The sequence below is a fragment of the Phoca vitulina genome, unplaced genomic scaffold (assembly GCF_004348235.1).
Source record: "Phoca vitulina isolate PV1807 unplaced genomic scaffold, GSC_HSeal_1.0 scaffold9, whole genome shotgun sequence".
Classification (NCBI taxonomy): domain Eukaryota; kingdom Metazoa; phylum Chordata; class Mammalia; order Carnivora; family Phocidae; genus Phoca; species Phoca vitulina.
In genome coordinates, this window is record NW_022589712.1 from 49912025 (window position 1) to 49930495 (window position 18471).

The 18471-nt window shown below is 38.3% G+C and overlaps 1 protein-coding gene across 4 annotated transcripts in view; it reads left to right on the forward strand.

Annotated features, from left to right (window-relative positions):
* Positions 1 to 1304: 1304 nt before the first annotated feature.
* CDK19 (cyclin dependent kinase 19) overlaps positions 1305 to 18471 on the forward strand; it is a 171079-nt gene continuing 153912 nt past the window's right edge. For 2 of the 4 annotated variants that reach the window (XM_032408069.1, XM_032408072.1), the window contains exon 1: positions 1305 to 1448. Coding sequence is in view for 1 of the 4 variants with exons in the window: in XM_032408066.1 (XP_032263957.1) it covers positions 1730 to 1857 (128 nt within the window). In the remaining 3 variants the exon portion in view is untranslated. Of the gene's footprint in view, positions 1449 to 1468; positions 1858 to 18471 lie in introns of those variants that run through there. The other 2 variants (XM_032408066.1, XM_032408067.1) reach the window with 2 other exon arrangements.

An 18471-nucleotide genomic window follows, 5' to 3' on the forward strand; every position in this document is an offset into this window, starting at 1 on the left:
TTGACTTCAAGATCTGAGAAAGTTTCCCAAGAAATTTACTCTTGTAGTAAATAAATGATCTCCCCCCCACCCCAAGTTTTCCAGGTTTCTTCCAAAACCTAGCAGGCAGCTCACTATCAACTTTCCTTGCCACTTTATTTATTTTTTGAAGAAAGCCTTTTTTTTTTTTTAAGATTTTATTTATTTATTTGTCAGAGAGAGAGAGGCAGGCAGAGGGAGAAGCAGGCAGAGGGAGAAGCAGGCTCCCCGACGAGCAAGGAGCCCCATGCGGGACTCAATCCCAGGACCCTGGGATCATGACCTGAGCCGAAGGCAGACGGTTAACCGACTGAGCCACCCAGGTACCCTCCTTACCACTTTAGATACGAGTGACCATTTCTTCCTTTGTGCTCCCACTAAATGTAGTATATTAGTCCTATCCTAGCAGCAATCATGTTTAAGATTGTATCCCAATTATCTGACACATTAAGCACGCAATAATTAAATGAATCAATCTTCACCTTGATTAAGGAGACTTTCTTGAACATTCTAGGAGAATGTCACCATTATGCATAGACTGTAAAAAATCTTTTACAATCCAAACCTGATGATTGTTTTTAAAATGATGCATCCCCCTGGCACTTTAACTGTCCTTAGACAGATGGCCAAAGCTTGGCTGTGGGAACCGCATATGGTAGGAGGAGACCATGACTAGAGCGCGAGGAAAAGGATGATTGGCAGCTAGGGCTCAGAAGTTCTCCTCACACCTAAGCTAGGACTAGGAAACTGCTGATGGTTCAGCTTTTGAAATACGGTTTTCGCATCGTAAAGAAAAAAGATTAACCTATCAGAAACAACCGAGCACACCCAATTACCAATCAAGAGCGGGAAAAGAGCCAAAGCCTGGGGATACCCACGCACCAACGAGGACGTCATTCTCTAGTCTCAGCCAATGAACGGTTGGACGGGGGAGGGGGCGGGGTAACAGGCGGACCAATTGCCACAAAAAACAAACAATCTGCAGTACAACTGCCCTAACCACAGCGCTCGCCTCTCAAACCGCAGGAGCAAACTCCTGAGCAAACCACTTGTCAAATACTTTCCACTCTCCTCGCCCGGGAGCAGTTATAGTGGAGTACCTTCCTCACACCAGAACAAGAGCCTTCTTTCCACCAGCTCCCACAGACTCGCAGAAAGAATACAGCAACTTTGAGCTTTCTACCTTCACAGGAACTGGCAGTCCGGCGGTACCTGAGGGGGAGGGGCGGCCCCAGTGCGCAGGCGTGCACGCCTCGTGGGGGGCGGGGCTGTGGCGGCCCAAAGCAACCTGGGTGCTGTATTTCTTTTGCTGGCAAAACTCAGCCACTCCTTTAGACTGCAGAACTGTATTTCCCAGGAGCCTCCGCGACTTCGGGGTGGGCGGTATGGTTCGTTAATGAGCTCGAGGAAGCCGCGGAGCTGCCCACCAGGTTCCAAAACAAGGAAATGAAGGGGGGAGGCGGGACTGGGGCTGCCTGCGGGAGCCGCCGCCGCCGCCGCCGCGGAGGAGGAGGAGGTGGTGGTGGAGGAGGTGGCTGCCGCGGCCGCCGAGGAGTCCCTTGCTGAAGGCGGACCGCGGGGCGGCGGGCGGCGCGCGCGCGCCCGAGAGGCGGCTGTTGGAGAAGTGGAGCGGCGGTCGCGGGGGGAGGAGGAGGAGGGACTGAGCGGCGGCGGCCCCCGCGTCCCGGTGCCTCTATGGGGAAAGCAGACAATGGATTATGATTTCAAGGCGAAGCTGGCGGCGGAGCGGGAGCGGGTGGAGGATTTGTTTGAGTACGAAGGGTGCAAAGTGGGACGCGGCACCTACGGGCACGTCTACAAGGCGAGGCGGAAAGATGGGTAAGAGCAGGGGTGGGGGGAGTAGGCTCGCTTGGGTCTTCGCCCAGCCCGCGACCGCGCGGGATGGGTGGGTCGGCGCCGGGTCGGGCCGTTCCCGAGTGGCGAGGCGGAGGTGGTCGCGGGGCCGTGTCCCAGCGCGGACTGAGGGACGCGGGTGCTGTCCGCCTCCCGCGCGGCCCCGTCGCGCCTCTCGAACTCCCGCGGCGCAGCCCAGTCGGGGGGCGTCGGTCCCGTCCCAGAGGGCGCCTTCCGCGTGCATGGAGCTGGCGGCGGGACTCGAGTTGGGACCTCGGTTGGAGGTGGAGTTTGTGGGGTCTGGTCTCTTGGGGAGACGCGGAGGGATGAGAAAGCTTTGCCGAGGAGTTGCCGCTCCGGCCCTGGGCTGGTGACGGTCGTTGTGGAACTTCCAATCGGCTGAGCGCCTCCCGGGGGCGGCGGTTTGAAACCTAGCCGAGGAGCCGGTCGCGCGGCCGAGTGCTGGGGTCCTAGCCAGCCTCACGGGTCTGACCCGCCGGGCACCTCTGCCCTTGGCGCCAGCCAGCCCATTGGTTCCTCAGCGCAGCCCCCCCGTCCCAGTCTATACCTGGCGATTTCTGGATCCCTCCTCATTCGCCCCCGATTGCGCTTTTTCACATTCTGAATTCCGCACCTTACCTCGAATGTAGGACCTCTTGGGAAACTAACCGCGTTTTACCCGCAGAACTTCAGAGTTCGCCTAGTTCTCTGGTAACTCATTTCCCCCAACCTGGGATATTCTGATGTCCTGCACTCCGTCCCCTGGCTGAATGACTGCGTGCTGGGCTTTATCGAGCACCTAGATTATCCAGAACGGAATTGAAGTGACAGAGATCTGGGCCTCAATCTTTGTTTTCCTGGGAGTTGAGGGAGAACCGTAGTAACCTCTTAGGAAGCCTTTATTGATTGTTCTCTTAGGAGAAGGCGAGCTGGATAAAGTATTGAGAACACCTGTCTTTCGTCCTGTAGGGTAGACGAGCTCGTACTGTAGGACAGGTGGAACAGCTGCAGCTCCCTGCCTGTGAAGGGTAGGTGTAAACCAATCGCCTCTTCACCGCCTATCCTGGCAGAAATTCTCCTCCCCCAGAGTTAGGAGCCCAGGAACGTCTATCTCCCTGTCCCGCTTAGATTTCAAAGACTTAGATTTCAAAAACTATATGAAAGAGAGTCTTTAGGGTCGTAACGGAACATTTCTGAATAAAGTGAGTATCAGCCAAAATGACATTAGTAAGATTTGAAGTGTTGCCTATCGTTCTGCGCACTCTGTTGTAATTGATATAATTGATTTATGAACTCTAGGACGAAAGTAGTTGGAGTGTGTGTGCTAATTTCGTACAGAGAACGAGAAAGCACAACTTTACAAATTGTTTTATCATAAAGTATCGTGGAAATCACCAGGTACTATACACGTGTCTAAGGATTGTTACTGGAAGTAATTTTTGTCTTACAACTGAACAGGCCCCATGGTATTCAGTTGTAAACTTTTCTCATAATTCTTTCAGTTAATTGCCAGGTGTCCTTGAATTAGTATCTTGGAATGTGAGGTACTATAACTTGTATTTTGTTTTTGGAATATTAACTTTACTTGTTTTACTGGTGTCCCTGTAGTAATCTTATCAGATATACTTGGGGAGAGGACATCTAGTTTTCCTGTTTGGACATTGGCATTACAAAACAAATTACACGTGGTGTTTTTCATACTCCTCATGCTAACTTTATAATATACTTGATCTGGAATTTCTAAAATGTATTTTCATTTTTGTTGTTAAAATAGCTTCCTTTTAGTAGGCAACTTTTGAGAAAAATTGAAAATTCTGCTTTTGAATTGTATTTCGATAGCATGGGCTATAACAAAAAACAGATAATTTAATTCCTGCTTCTAATTGTTCTTTTTGAATATTTTCCCCTCTAATAAAGTTCTTGATTCGACTACACTTTCTTCTTGAGTGAAATTTGTTTGATTAGAATTAATAAAGTTTCTTTAATAGAATAAGATCAGTTTGTGTATTTTCAAAATATACTTTTTAAAGAAACTTGTAGGATCTGAAAGCATTAGTTGATATCACTGTATTACTTGTAAGAAAAATCAATAAAGGTAGGTTTTCTTGGACCAAGGGTCTAGTTGAGATTTGAGGCTTTACAGTAAACACATCTCTTGTGGGTTGGTAGGATTAGTTTTATGTTCATTGATACCAGCGATTTGAAAGAATAGAAAGTTTTCAGTGATGGTTCTAAACTGTGATGCAGATTTGCAATGTAAAGGATTTTACACTCTGATCATGGTCAATTACAGTTTAGCTCTTTACAGAATTTATTTTGGTTAATTCAGAAAAAATGTGTAATGCTATTTTAGGGAGCAAGAAAAAAGTCACATGGGTTCATTAAAGAGAAATTATTCTGATGTATATAACATAGTATATAACCAAAAAATCATTCAGGTCTTTTGGAGAAACACTGGAAGAAGTAATGTAACACAAAACATCACTAGAAAAGCCTCTGCTTGTAGTTTAATACTACAGTTTAAAAAACCTTAGAATATTTTCATTGAAATATGACTTTAACTTAGACTATGTTATTTATACTACATAACTTTATACAGTGGAAATGAAAGATTACATTTGGGTTTTTCACTTTTAATAAAAATGTTACTTTTTCTTTTTGTTTTGAAGGAAGAGAATCTTTTGACCCAACCATCCTTTTTAAATAAACTCAGGCTTAAAAGTTATTCTTGAGAAACAAGTTCAGAGTATTTCTAGATTTTTTAGTATAAGCAAGAATTTGTAATAGTTTTAACAGTAACAAGTCACATATAACGGTTTATGATTACAAATCTCAAGACCATATTTCTTAAATTTGAAAAACTTTGTTTTGATTGATGAATATTGTTAAAAAGTTCTTTTGTCAATAAGAGGTTCAAACAAACTTGATTCCATAGGATAGTGTTATGTCTGAAAACTGTTGTACCCAACAATACTACTATTCAACTTTGCAGACATTCATTTAGTCTTTGGACCACTCTAATCAAAGAATGCTCCTTTTTGGAGATGTCTGAAAGATACTTGTTAATTGAAAGTGAAATGGCTAACTGACAACAGTTTCAGTTTTGCCTTAGGGTTTCAGATGAGTAGTTGGTGACTATGTATCTTAATGTGTAAAGTTACAGATGAGCAATTGGTGTCTGCATGTCTACTAATATAGGTCACGAAATCCTTCACAAATAAATGTAGTTAGGTACATGTGGATACATATAGGTAAATAATAGGCATGGTCATAACAGCCTGGTTTTGATAGATTTTTCATATTTGGTTTGTAGTTAAAATAGATTATATTTGCGTTCTTTTTTTTTGAGATCTACGAAGATTAAAGATGATGTATCAGTAGGATCATAGCATTTTAGAAAGCTATCAAGAGTTTTAAGATCATTTAGTCTCATTTCTTTACAAATGAGAAAACCAGAGCTGTTAGAGGTTGTTATCACCATAGTCTCACAGCAAAGACAAGCCTCACAGCAAATTGCAAGACAGTAATCCAGATTTCGTGACTGAGTTACTGCATTTTCTAATGTGTTTTCCTTCTTTAATACCATAGGAAGCAAAACAAAAAAGGTCATGTTGCTTCCAGTTTATTGTATAAACTTTTTCCATGTAAAGGATACATCTATACCAACAAATACAGAAAAGGGAAAATATCACATGGACATTTAAAAAAAGTAGAAGTGCAGGCCTGTAGTTCTCTTTATCTGGTTTCTCTGCATTCTCACTGTCTTACTTTTGTCCACCATCTTTGATTTGCGCAGTAGCTTAATTGGTCTCTGCTGTTAGGTTAGTCTTTCCTCATGATAGTCCAAGATCCAAGTTACCTGGGGTCATTTTTCTACAAAATAAAATCACTCATGTCACATCTTGGAAAACTGTGCAGTTTCTCTGGCTCATACAATCACATCCAATCTTAATTCCTTACTTTGGCATGTAAAGCCATTTGCATTTGGATCCTAAAGTCTTTCGTCTTTACAGCCTTTATGCTTGCCACCAATTCCCTCCTTTTTTCCAGAGTGGTCAAGCCATGCTTCTGTAGCATTGAACTCATATTTTCTAGGACTTGGTAAGTCCTTTTCATTTCTATTTTTTTTCTGTAGTCAAAGTAGAATGGTGTTGCTCTGCTACACCCTGCCTTTTCTCCTCACTCCCCAAAACTTGGCAAACTCCTGCTCATCCTTAATACCCAATTCAAATAGCTTTGCTTCCAGAAGCCTTCTCTTATTCACCAAGTATATTCATTAGCTGTGATTCTGTCCTTCTTTGTTCTTAGGTGTGTAATATCACTATAAGTAATAACCCGCAGGGCTTGATCTCACGACTCTGAGATCATGACCTGAGCCAAAATCTCAAGAGTTGGAAGCTTAGCTAATTGAGCCACCCCAGGTGCCCGTTCTGTGCTTTTACTAGCAATTTTATAGAGATGCTTAGAAAATGTTAGCATTCAAGCATACTTTAGGAAATTTATTGATACTATGGGTTTATGTTAATAAATTTAGTATCTTTAGCACTTAGTAAATTAAATGGTCATTGGTTTATGTTTAATTGGTTCTTCATTTATGCAGTGCAAGCTTTCAGAACTTTATTTTTGAAGCCGAAGGGAAATAAATGCTCTTTTCAATGAAATTTGATTGTTTAGAGCAATGGCCGACAAACTTTTTTCCACTAAGAGGCATATACTAAATATTTTGGGCTTTGTGAGCCATACCATATATGTTATAATTACTTGAATCTGCTGTTGTAGTGCGAAAGTATCCACAAATAATATATAAATGAGTATAAATTAGAATGGCTGTGTTCCAATAGAACTTTATTTACAAAAACAGGTGGTGAACTGGCTTTGGTCTGTAGGCTGTAGTTTGCCCTGCTTAGTTTACCAGCCCTTAGTCTAGAGCAGTGATGCCCAATAGAACTTCACGCAATGATGAAAATGCATCTGTGCACTACAGTATAGTAGCCACTAGCCATATGTGGCTCAAGGAGTGTGACGACTGTGACTGAGAAACTGGCTAGTTGCTGTGATACTGGACTGGGAAGGTTTAGTTTGTGGAATGAGTGGCTTAGCAACACATAATTTTCAAATCCATGAAGTGACTTTTTTTTTTTTTTTTTTAAGTCTTTACACCCAACATGGGGCTCAAATTCACTACCCCAAGATCAAGAGTTGCATGCTCCACCGACTGAGCCAGCCAGGTGCCCCTGAGGTGACCATTTAATAAAAATGCGTATATGAGGGTGTGGACAAATGAAATAGGAAAGCTCATGTCTTTCAAGTTATAGGAGGGATTTTGAGGCTGAAACATTTTGATGATGCAAACTGATACTTGAACTGAAAAACTGTCAATTTGTGAATGCAGTCAAGATCACCTTTTCAAAAAAATACTTTGTTAAAAAAAAAAGCATGTGTTCAGTAAGTAGTAAGTGCTTGTGCATAAAAAGATATACAATGTAATATATAAGCCTTCCCTTTCCCCACCCCTTTCCCTTTCTACAGGCAGCCATTCTTGGTTTTCCATTTTAGAGAGATTTTCTTGGGGTGTGTGTGTTTAATAAATAGTTTACATTTCTCTATTTTTAAACAAATATAATTTGAAGATCATTACATAACTGATATGCAGAGATGCCTAGTTCTTCTGAATAGTTTTACTGTATTCCATTGTATTGACTTACATAATTTACTTAACCATCCCTCTTGATGGATATTTAGGCTGTTTCCAGTCTTTTGCTAGTACTAATACTACAGTGAATAAATAGTAGGTACAGTTTTTGTGCATATTACTGTAGCTAATTAAAATTTCTGTAAGCTATTTACCTTTGGAAGTACTGGCTTGAAATGATTTGCTAACATGGTGATATATGAGATATAAATCTCTGAAGACTGGAGACAAGGAGGCTGAGGATAAGGAAAAGAAATGTTTAAGGCTTTAAGAATAATATATAAAAATGAGTTTTAAATCACTAGTTTGCTATAGGAAATACAGGTTACTATTTTAGCAGCATGGGAAAGGCATGTCTCCGAGTTTTATGTAGGAAAAAGTAGACCTATGGAAAGGTTTTTTTTTTTGATGTAATGGATGTCAATATTGATGAATTAAGGATTTTTACTTTTGTGTATTGTATGTTTGGACTGAATATACTGGATAAAAAATTAATACGTGATGTTAAACTGTGCTTTTTTTGCAAAATGCTCACATAGCATAGTGAAGTTTAGACATCAGTATAGAAGACTTGAAGGCAATATATTACAATTTTAAATCTTCTTGGTGGTAAATGATGAGAGTAAGGCTATTTGGTTAATTTTTTTTTTTTTTTTTTTTAAAGATCAGCCTGTTCATTATCTTGTGATGTTGGTATTGTATAATGTTAGTGCTGCCTTTGGATCCCAAAACAAAGGGACAAGATATTTTTCCCCCAGAGAGCATTTTAATGTTTTGAATTATTAACATGACTGTTTCTTTAAAAACAGGTAGTTTTTAAGGTCTAGAACCATGAAGAAGTAGCCAACAAAGCTATTTGAAGATTTTGTCCATTTATAAATAGCTGATAGTTCAACACTTCCTGTAATAGGCCTTTTGAGCTCACATTGTGCAGGATAAAAGAGAGTCTCAAGAGAGGAGACAGGATGTAATTCAGGATACAAGTGTGCAGCAGTAGTTTTTTATTGAGGGTTCGAATTCTTATCCAAAAGTAAGTGATGGATCAAAGAGAAGTAAAAACCTGTGAAGTCCTCAAATAATTGGTATCCTTATAAAATATCTTTAATTTCTAATATAATGAGTCTTTCTAAAGGAGAAACACACCCTCCTTATAGAGGCTTTAAACCTGTTGTGTGTTTTCTTTTCTTTTTTTAAGATTTTTTATTCATTTATATGAGAGGCAGAGAGAGAGAACCGGAGCAGGGCAGAGGGAGAGGGATAAGCAGACTCCCGGCTGAGCAGAAAGCCCGACTCGGGGCTCAGTCCCACGACTCTGGGATCATGACCTGAGCTGAAGGCAGATGCTTAACTGACTGAGCCATCCAGCTGCCCCTGTTGTGTGTTTTCTATCTAAAAATATTATTTCAGTGAGATTTTGTGGTTGATGATCTCAGTTACCAAGGAAAACGTGATTAGGAGATGGATTTAATTTTGTTTTGTACTGTGACCACAGACCAAAACCATGTCATGGCAAACTGTTTTGTAGATACTTATATTTGGACAGAAAGGTGAATCCAAGGCTGCTGGAAAAATAAGGTAAAACTTTTGCCTTACAGGTGGTTAGTTTGCCTTACAGGTTAGTTGCATCTTTCTGTAGGGAAGTTATAATTTTCTTTATGATTGTTAAATAAGCTCACCTATGAAAGTACCAAGTGGTCTGAGGCACAAAGTATGTTGCTTTTTACAAAAGTTAGTTTCCTTTTTCTCTTTCCCTTTTTGCAGTGTAATTATTATAATTGCATTTTAAGAGTGACTTAAACACCGAGTGAATCCTATTGCTTTGTTAGGTGCAAATTTTAAAAAAAAGTGACCTTCCTTTTTTCTGAAAAATTATTTGTAATTTGAACTCGTATAACTTAGAAAACCAGAGTTCTGTTAACTAATTTCTCAGCAGTTTTTGATCTTTATAATATATTTGTGTCAAAGTGGAAATATTTTTATTTTTATGCTATTAAAATTTCTTAAATAATAGTTGTACATGATTAAAACAAACTCCAACAGTACAACTTATATAAAGTGAAAAGTAAAAGCCTTCCTTCTTATTGTCCACTCTCAAGCTTCCCTCATTTCTCAGAGGTAACCAATGTTAACTATTTCTGTTTTAAGTTTTGCTGGTGCTTACCACTCTAATAAGCATATAATTCTGTTTCTTTTTAAAAAATATTTATCTATTTATGTGAGAGCAAGAGAGAGTGCGAGTACACATGAGTGGAGCAGGGGGAGGGACAAAGGGAGAGGGAGAGGGACAAGCAGACTTCTGGCTGAGCTCCATCCCAGGAACCTGAGATCATGACCTGAGCTGAAGGTCTGGTGCTTAACCAACTGATCCAACCAGACACCACCATAATTCTGTTTCTTGATTTATCAACTTTAAATGTTTTTTGTTTTTCCATTAGAAAAGCTGAACAATTTTGTGAAATCTCACTACTTCCTGTTTTCCCCTTTCCCATCTCAACGTTCAAATTTATTACCTTTGTTATTTTAAATTTTTTATGGTGAATACTTTTATGACTTAAATCATAAATTTCTTTTTCTTGATTTGTTAGTTTAGATATTATTTGTGGTCTTTCTGATATGAATATTAAGGAAAGTAATATATTTGTCTTACTCTTTTTCTCCGTCTGCCAATAAAGTATAATTTTTATAGCATCCTGCTTTTTGTCTATGAGTTGATTTTAAAAAGGGAACACTGAAAACCATTTAACAGCCTTAAAATATTGTGATTATGAAATTATTTATTGTGGGATGAATTAGTATATTAAGACCCATGGAGAAGGAAAAGTAATCTTGTGCATTAAGTAATTGCTGCTTAAAAGTCTTCCAGGTATTAAGGCCTAATGGGTCTTTTTAAGTTATTTTGCCCTTTCTTCAAATATTTTGGATCTTACTTAGCTAATAGCGTTTCTTTATATCTCATGTGTGATTTTTCTTGGATTCCTCATTTTGGTTCAGTTGAGGACATCTTTTTGAGTAGCTTTTTCATATAGGATGTGTACATATTCTGAGTTCTTGTGTGTCTGATAATGTGTTTTATATTCATACTTGGTTAATAGTTTGGCTGAATATATAATTCTATATTAAGAATAATTTTTGTCTCAGAACCCAAAACTGTTGCTTTATTTCTTCTGGGATTTCTTGTTGCTCATGGGAGTTTCTTTATTGGAAACTTGCTTTTTCCCCTCTGGAATCTCAGGAGTCTTCTCTTTATCTAGGCATTCTAAAATTTCACCAAAGCCTGTCTAGAAAACGTAGGTCTTTTTTTTTTTTTTTTTTAATTTATGTGGTTTTGTTCCCATGTCTTTAACAAAGTATTTTTTTTTAAATAGATAACCTATGCATATAATTTGAGGTAAAAAGTGATATTTAGTCTAGTTGCATTCCTTCTGCCTTGTTCCCTACACCTTCACTCCCCTTTTCCAATCTTGCCAGTTTCATATGAATATTATAGTAGCCTTTTTCTTTTGTCTTTGGTTTAGGGCAATTTTTATTTCTTGTTATTTATTTGATTATTTTTTCTTCTCCCTCTGTTGCCTTTCTTGTTCTCTTCTTCAGATATGCTTATTAACAAATGTTGACCTTTTAGGCTCTATCTTTCATGTTTCTTAAATTCATTTTCAAAAATTGCAACTCTTTTTTCTCTCTACATTCTGAAAGATTTCCTTTATTTAATCTTCTAGATTACCAATTTGGTCTTTGGTGGGGGATGCTATTCTTTTATTACAGCATGAGTCTGAGTGCCTGAGTTTAAGAGGACGTTGGTTTAATAAAGTAAATAAATTCCTTATTAATATTTAGCTTGTTTCTAGTGTTTCTTAAGTAATTTTTTTTGTATGTACCGTGTGCTGTTTTTAGCTTTTCCTTCTTAATATTTTTCTTATAATCTGAGTGCTGGACCAAGATAATGGAAACATTTCTCTGTTTTGTTTTTTTTTTAAAAAGATTTTATTTATTTATTTGACAGAGAGAGACAGCGAGAGAGGGAACACAAGCAGGGGGGAGTGGGAGAGGGAGAAGCAGACTTTCTGCTGAGCAGGGAGCCCGATGTGGGGCTCGATCCCAGGACCCTGGGATCATGACCTGAGCCAAAGGCAGACGCTTAACCGACTGAGCCACCCAGGCGCCGCTTCTCTGTTTTTTTTAATGCCTTTTTTTTTTTTTTTAAAGATTTTATTTATATTTGAAATAGAGCGAGAGAGAGAGCATGAGCAGGGAGGCAGAGGGAGAGGGAGAAGCAGGCTCCCCACTGAGCAGGGAGCCCTTTGTAGGGTCGATCCCAGGACCCTGGGACCACAACCCGAACCAAAGGCAGACGCTTAACTGTCAGCCACCCAGGCCCCCCTTAAATGCCTTTTTTTTTTTTTTTAAAGATTTTATTTATTTATTTATTAGAGAGAGCACACAAGCAGGGCAAGTGGCAGGCTAAGAGGAAGAGGGAGAAGCAGGCTTCCCACTGAGCAGGGAGCCCTATGTGGGGCTCCATCCCAGGACCCTGGAATCATGACCTGATCTGAAGGCAACCACTTAACCAACTGAGCCACCCACGTGCCCTTCTGTTTTCACATATATAGAAACTATATTGGTTTTACTGTCACTTTAATATAATAGTAAATTCTCAACAACATCCATTTATTCACATATTCATTCATCAACCTATCTCTATCCAAATCTCTATCCATTCATCCTCCATCTGCCTATCTTCTATCTATCTATTATCTCTTTTCATCTTTCTTCATTTTTCTGGTATCCATTCACTTATCCCTTGTTTACTATTTATCATTTGATTCCTTTCCTTGAGCCAAGTATTGTGCCATACGTAATGAGTATACAAGGATAGTCCCAGACTGCAAAAACCGAGACTGGAGGTAAAACAACAAATTGCTAATTGTGACTGTCTACAGGAAGAAAAAATAGGGTTGAGAGGAAGACTTTTTGAAAAAAGTGTATACTCTTGCATTATTTGAAAAATATCTACATATTTATTTTACTGTATTTATATTACCTATTTAAAAATGATAAAACATTAAACTGTAGAGTATATATAACTTAAGGGAAAAAGACAAAATGCCTTTATTTTTAATTTTTTAAAAATTTATTTATTCTTTCTAAGTATGCTCCATGCCCAATGTGGGGTTTGAACTCATGACCCTGAGATCAAGAATTGCTTGCTCACTGACTGAGCCAGCCAGGTGCCCTTATTTTTTATTAAAAACATTTATTTATTTATTTTTAAAGTAAACTCTATACCCCATGAGGGCTCGAACTCATGACCCCAAGGTCAAGAGTTGCACGCTCTACCGACTGTGCCAGCCAGGCGTAAAAAAGGCAGATATCTTTAAAAAAACAAAATAGCTTCTATTATCTTATAAAAATCAATGTGTTAACAAAAAGACCAATATGTATTTATTAAAGAAAAGTTAAGAGTTATAGAAACATGAAAAAGAAAACATAAATCACTTATAATAAGACCACTCAGAGATAAGCATTGATAATATTTTGGTATATTCTCCTGGTGTTTTTTTTTCCCCCAGTTCTATTGAGACAGTATTTACATACAGTACTGAATAAGTTTGAAGTGTATTGCATAGGGGCAACTGGCTGCCTCAGTTGGAAGAGAGGGCAAATTTTTTTTTTCTTTTTATTAACATATAGTGTATTATTTGTTTCAGGGGTACAGGTCTGTGATTCATCAGTCTTACACAATTCACACACTCACCATAGCACATACTCTCCCCAATGTCTATCACCCAGCCACCCCGTCCCTCCCACCCCCCACCACTCCAACAACCCTCAGTTGTTTCCTGAGATTAAGAGTCTCTTATGGTTTGTCTCCCTCTCTGGTTTCGTCTTGTTTCATTTTTCCCTCCCTTCCCCTATGATCCTCTGCCTTGTTTCTCAAATTCCACGTATCAGTGAGATCATATGATAATTGTCTTTCTCTGATTGACTTATTTTGCTTAGCATAATACCCTCTAATTCCATCGAGAGGGCAACTTTTTTTTTTTTTTTTTTTTTTTAAAGATTTTATTTATTTATTTGAGACAGAGAGAATGAGAGAGAGAGAGCACATGAGAAGGGGGAGGGTCAGAGGGAGAAGCAGGCTCCCTGCCGAGCAGAGAGCCCGATGCGGGACTCGATCCAGGGACTCCAGGATCATGACCTGAGCCGAAGGCAGTCGCTTAACCAACTGAGCCACCCAGGCGCCCGAGAGGGCAACTTTTGATCTTGGGGTCATGAGTTTGAGCCCCCCATTGGGTATAGAGATTACTTAAATAAATAAAACATAAAAAAAAAAATAAGGTGTATAGCATAATGGTTTGATTTATATTTTTTGTGAAATGATTTACCACAATAGGTTTAGTTGATTCTCTCATAAAGATAGAATAAAAATCTTGATTGGTAAACATAAAGTTCATCATTTTAGAATTATACAATTCAGTGATTTTTTTTTTTTTTTAAGATTTTATTTATTTATTTGACACATAGAGATAGAGAGAGAGAGCACAAGCAGGGGGAGCTGCAGGCAGAGGGAGAGAGAGAAGCAGGCTCCACTGAGCAAGGAGCCCGATGCTGGGCTCTATCCCAGCACCCCGGGATCATGACCTGTGCTGAAGGCAGAAGCTTAACCGACTGAGCCACCCAGGCACCCCAAATTCAGTGAGTTTTAGGACATTTGTAGCATTGTGCAACCACTACCATTACTTAGTTCCTTACTAAAGAACTTAAGATAGTTCTAGAACATTTTTGTTGTAGCAAAAGGAAATCCATACCTGTTAAGCAATCACTCTGATTTCCCCTCCCCTGGATCCTGGCAACCACTAACTGCTTTCTGCTATGGATTTGCCTATTGTGGATATTTCATGTAAATGGAATCATATACTATGTGGCTTTTTGTGGCTGGCTTCTTTCACTTAGCATAATATTTTCTTTTTTTGTTTTTAAGATTTATTTATTTATTATTAGAGAGAGAAAGAGAGTGGGCACACTCAGGGGGAGGGGCAGAGGGAGAGAATCTCCAGCAGACTCCCTGCTGAGCGGAGTCAGCCATAGGACACAGGGCTCGAGCCCACAACCCTGAGATCATGACCTGAGCTGAAATCAAGAGTTGGACGCTTAAGTGACTGAGCCACCCAAGTACCCCTAGCATATTTTCAAGGTTCGTCCATATGTAATGAATATCAGTACTTCAGTACTCTTTATGGCTGAATAATATTCTATTGTATGGATGTACCACATTTTGTTTATCCATTCATCCACTCAGAAATTTAGGTGGTTTCCACTTTTTGGCTATCGTGAGTAATGCTCTTATGAAAATTTGTGGACAAGTTTTGTTTTAATATGTTTTCAGTTCTCTTGGAGTGTAATTGCTGGGTCATATGGTAATTCTATATTTAACTTTTTGAGGAATTGCCAGATGTTTTCTGAAGTAGCTGTGCCGTTTTATATTCCCATCTACAGTATATAAGGGTTCTGATTTCTTTACATCCTCACCGACACTTGCTATTTTCTGTTTTTGTTTGTTTGTTTTATTATAGCCATTCTAGTGGGTGTAAAGTGGTTATCTCATTCTGGGTTTCTCTCTCCCCACTACCAGTTTTATTGAGATATAATTGACATATAACATTGTATTAATTTAAGTTGTACAGCATAATGATTTGATATATGTATATGTCGTGAAATGATTATCATAATAAGTTTAGTTAGTATCCACTACTTCATAGTTACAGATTTTTTTCATGTGGTGAGAACTTTTAAGATTTACTCTTTTAGCAGCTGTCAAATATACAGTACAGTATTGTTAACTGTAGTCATCATGCTGTACATCACATCCCTACAACTTATTTATCTTATAACTGAAAATTTGTACCTTTGACTACTTTTAACTCTCCTCTCTTCCTCCCCACTCCCATAACCACCAATATGTTTTTGTTTCTATTTTAATTTTTAAAGATTCCACATATAAGTGAGATGATAAAGTATTTGCCTTTCTTTGACTTATTTTACTTGGTATGATACCCTCAAGGTCCATTCATATTGTCACAAATGGAAGGAGTCTTTCCTTTTTTATGGTTGAATAATATTCCATTGTACTTATATACCACATTTTCTTTATCCATTTATCTACCAATGGACACTTACGTTGTTTCCATGTCTTAGCTATTGTAAATAATGCTGCAATATTTAGTAATTCATTTTTGAGATAGTGATTCATTTCCTTTGGCTATATACCAATAAGTGGAATTGCTGGATCATATAGTTGTTCTATTTTTACCTTTTTGAGGAACCTCCATACCAGAATTATTTTGACCTAGAGGTGTCATGAATAAGTTAGTAAGATAACAAGATTGTTTAAGTTTGGGATCCTCTTACTTAAGATGTGAAGAATGTTTATCCGTATTATTAAATTTCTTTTGAAAACTTGATTTATAATGGATGTCTATATTCTTCTAGCATGTGGATTTGTAATGCTTTAGTTAACCCTTTCTAATTATTGAACATTTAAGTTCTTTCCAGTATTTTGATAATACAAATAACACTAGTAGATGTTTTTGTATGTAAATTTTGGTCCATATATTTGATTCTTTCTTACAGTAGTCTTATAAAGAAATTTACTGTGTCGAAGTATATTAATTGTTTTAAGGCTCTTAATATATATTTCCTAATTGCTTTTCATATGTAGTTTCATTCACCACCACAGACAGTATATATGTGCCCGTCTTATCTCATCTTCAGTAGCCTTAAGTGTTCTTTTTTTTAATCATTTTATTTTTTTCATCATGATAAGTGTACTCTTTAATCTCCATCCTCTATTTCCCCCATCCTCCCACCTACCTCCCCTCTGGTAACCATCAGTTGTTCTCTGCAGTTAAGAATCTATTTCAGTAAGTGATGGGAATTAAGAAGGTGATGAGCACTGGAATTATTGAATCACTACATTGTACACCTGAAACTAATATAACACTGTATGTTAACTAACTGGAATTAAAATAAAGACTTAAAAAAAGTCTGTTTCTTGGTTTGTCTCTCTTTCTTTTTTCTTTGCTTGTTGTTTTGTTTCTTAAATTCCACATATGAGTAAGTTCATATGGTATTCATCTTTCTCTGACCAAATTATTTTGCTTAGCATTGTACTCTCTAGCTCTATCCATGTTGCTGCAAATGGCAAGAGTTCATTCTTTTTTATGGCTGAATAATATTACATTGTGTGTGTGTGTGTGTGTGTGTATGCCACATCTTTATCCATTTATCTTTTTTTTTTTTAAGATTTATTTATTTATTTGACAGAGAGAGACACAGTGAGAGAGGGAACACAAGCAGGGGGAGCGGGAGAGGGAGAAGCAGGGTTCCCGTGGAGCAGGGAGCCCGATGTGGGGCTCGATCCCAGGACCCTGGGATCATGACCTGAGCCAAAGGCAGACGCTTAACCGACTGAGCCACCCAGGCGCCCGTATCCATTTATCTATTGATGGACACGAGTTGTTTCCATTTATCCGTATTATTGGCTATTGGCTATTGTAAATAATGCTGCAATAAACATAGGGTTGCATGTATCCCTTTGAATTCGTGTTTTTATATTTTTTGGGATAAATACACAGTAGTGTGATCACTGGATTGTAGGGTGATTCTATTTTTAATTTTTTGAGGAACCTCCATATTGTTTTACATAGTAGCTGTACCAGTTTGCATTCCCCCCAACAATGCATGAAGGTTCCTTTTTCTCCACATCCTTACCAACACTTGTTGTTACTTGTGTTTTTGTTCTTAGTCATTCTGCCAGGTGTGAGGTGTTACCTCATTGTAGTTTTGATTTGCATTTCCCTGATGATAAGTGATATTGAAAATGTCTTTGTGTGTCTGTTGGCCATCTCTATGTCTTTGTAGAAATGTCTATTCATGTCTTCTGCCCGTTTCTTAATTGGATTATTTGTTTTTTGGGTATTGAGTTATGTCAGTTCTTGATATACTTTGGATACTAACCCTTTTTTGGATATGTCTTTTGCAGATATCTTCTCCCGTTCAGTAGGTTGTCTTTTAGTTTTGTTGATTGGTTCCTTTGCTGTGTAGAAAATTTTTATTTTGATATAGTACCAATAGTTTATTTTTGCTTTTATTTTCCTTGCCTTAGGAGACAGAGCTAGAAGAATGTTGCTATGGCTAATGTCAAAGAAATTACTACCTGTGTTCTCTTCAAGGATTTTTATGGTTTCAGGTCTCACATTTAGGTCTTTAATCCATTTTGAGTTTATTTTTGTGTATGGTGAAGAATGGTTCAGTTTCATTCTTTTGCATGTTGCTGTCCAGTTTTCCCAACACCATTTGTTGAAGAGACTATCTTTTTCCATTATACAGTTCCTCCTTTGTTGAAGATTAATTGATTATTCTTATTTTTGTAGCTCCTTCAAGTGAAGGTTATGTTGTTTATTTGATTTTTCTTGCTTTTTGAAGTAGGTATGTATTGCTGTAAACTACCCTCTTAGAACCACTTGTTGTATCCCAAAGATTTTAGACTGTTGTGTTTTCATTTTTATTTGTTTCCCTATTTTTTATTTCTTCTTTGATTTCTTGGTTGACCCATTCATTGTTTAGTAGCATGTTACTTAACTTCCATGTTATTAGTGTTTTTTTCCAGATTTTTTCTTGTGGTTGTTTTCTAGTTTCATAACATTGTCGTCAGGAGAGATGCGTGGTATGACTTTGATTTTTAAAAATTTGTTGAGACTTGTTTTGCGGCCTAATACGTGATCTATTCTGGAGAATGTTGCATGTGCACTTAAAAAGAATGTGTATTCTGCTGTTTTAGGATGGAATGTTCTGAATATGTCTGTTAAATCCATCTGGTGCAGTGTGTCATTCAAAACCACTGTTTCCTT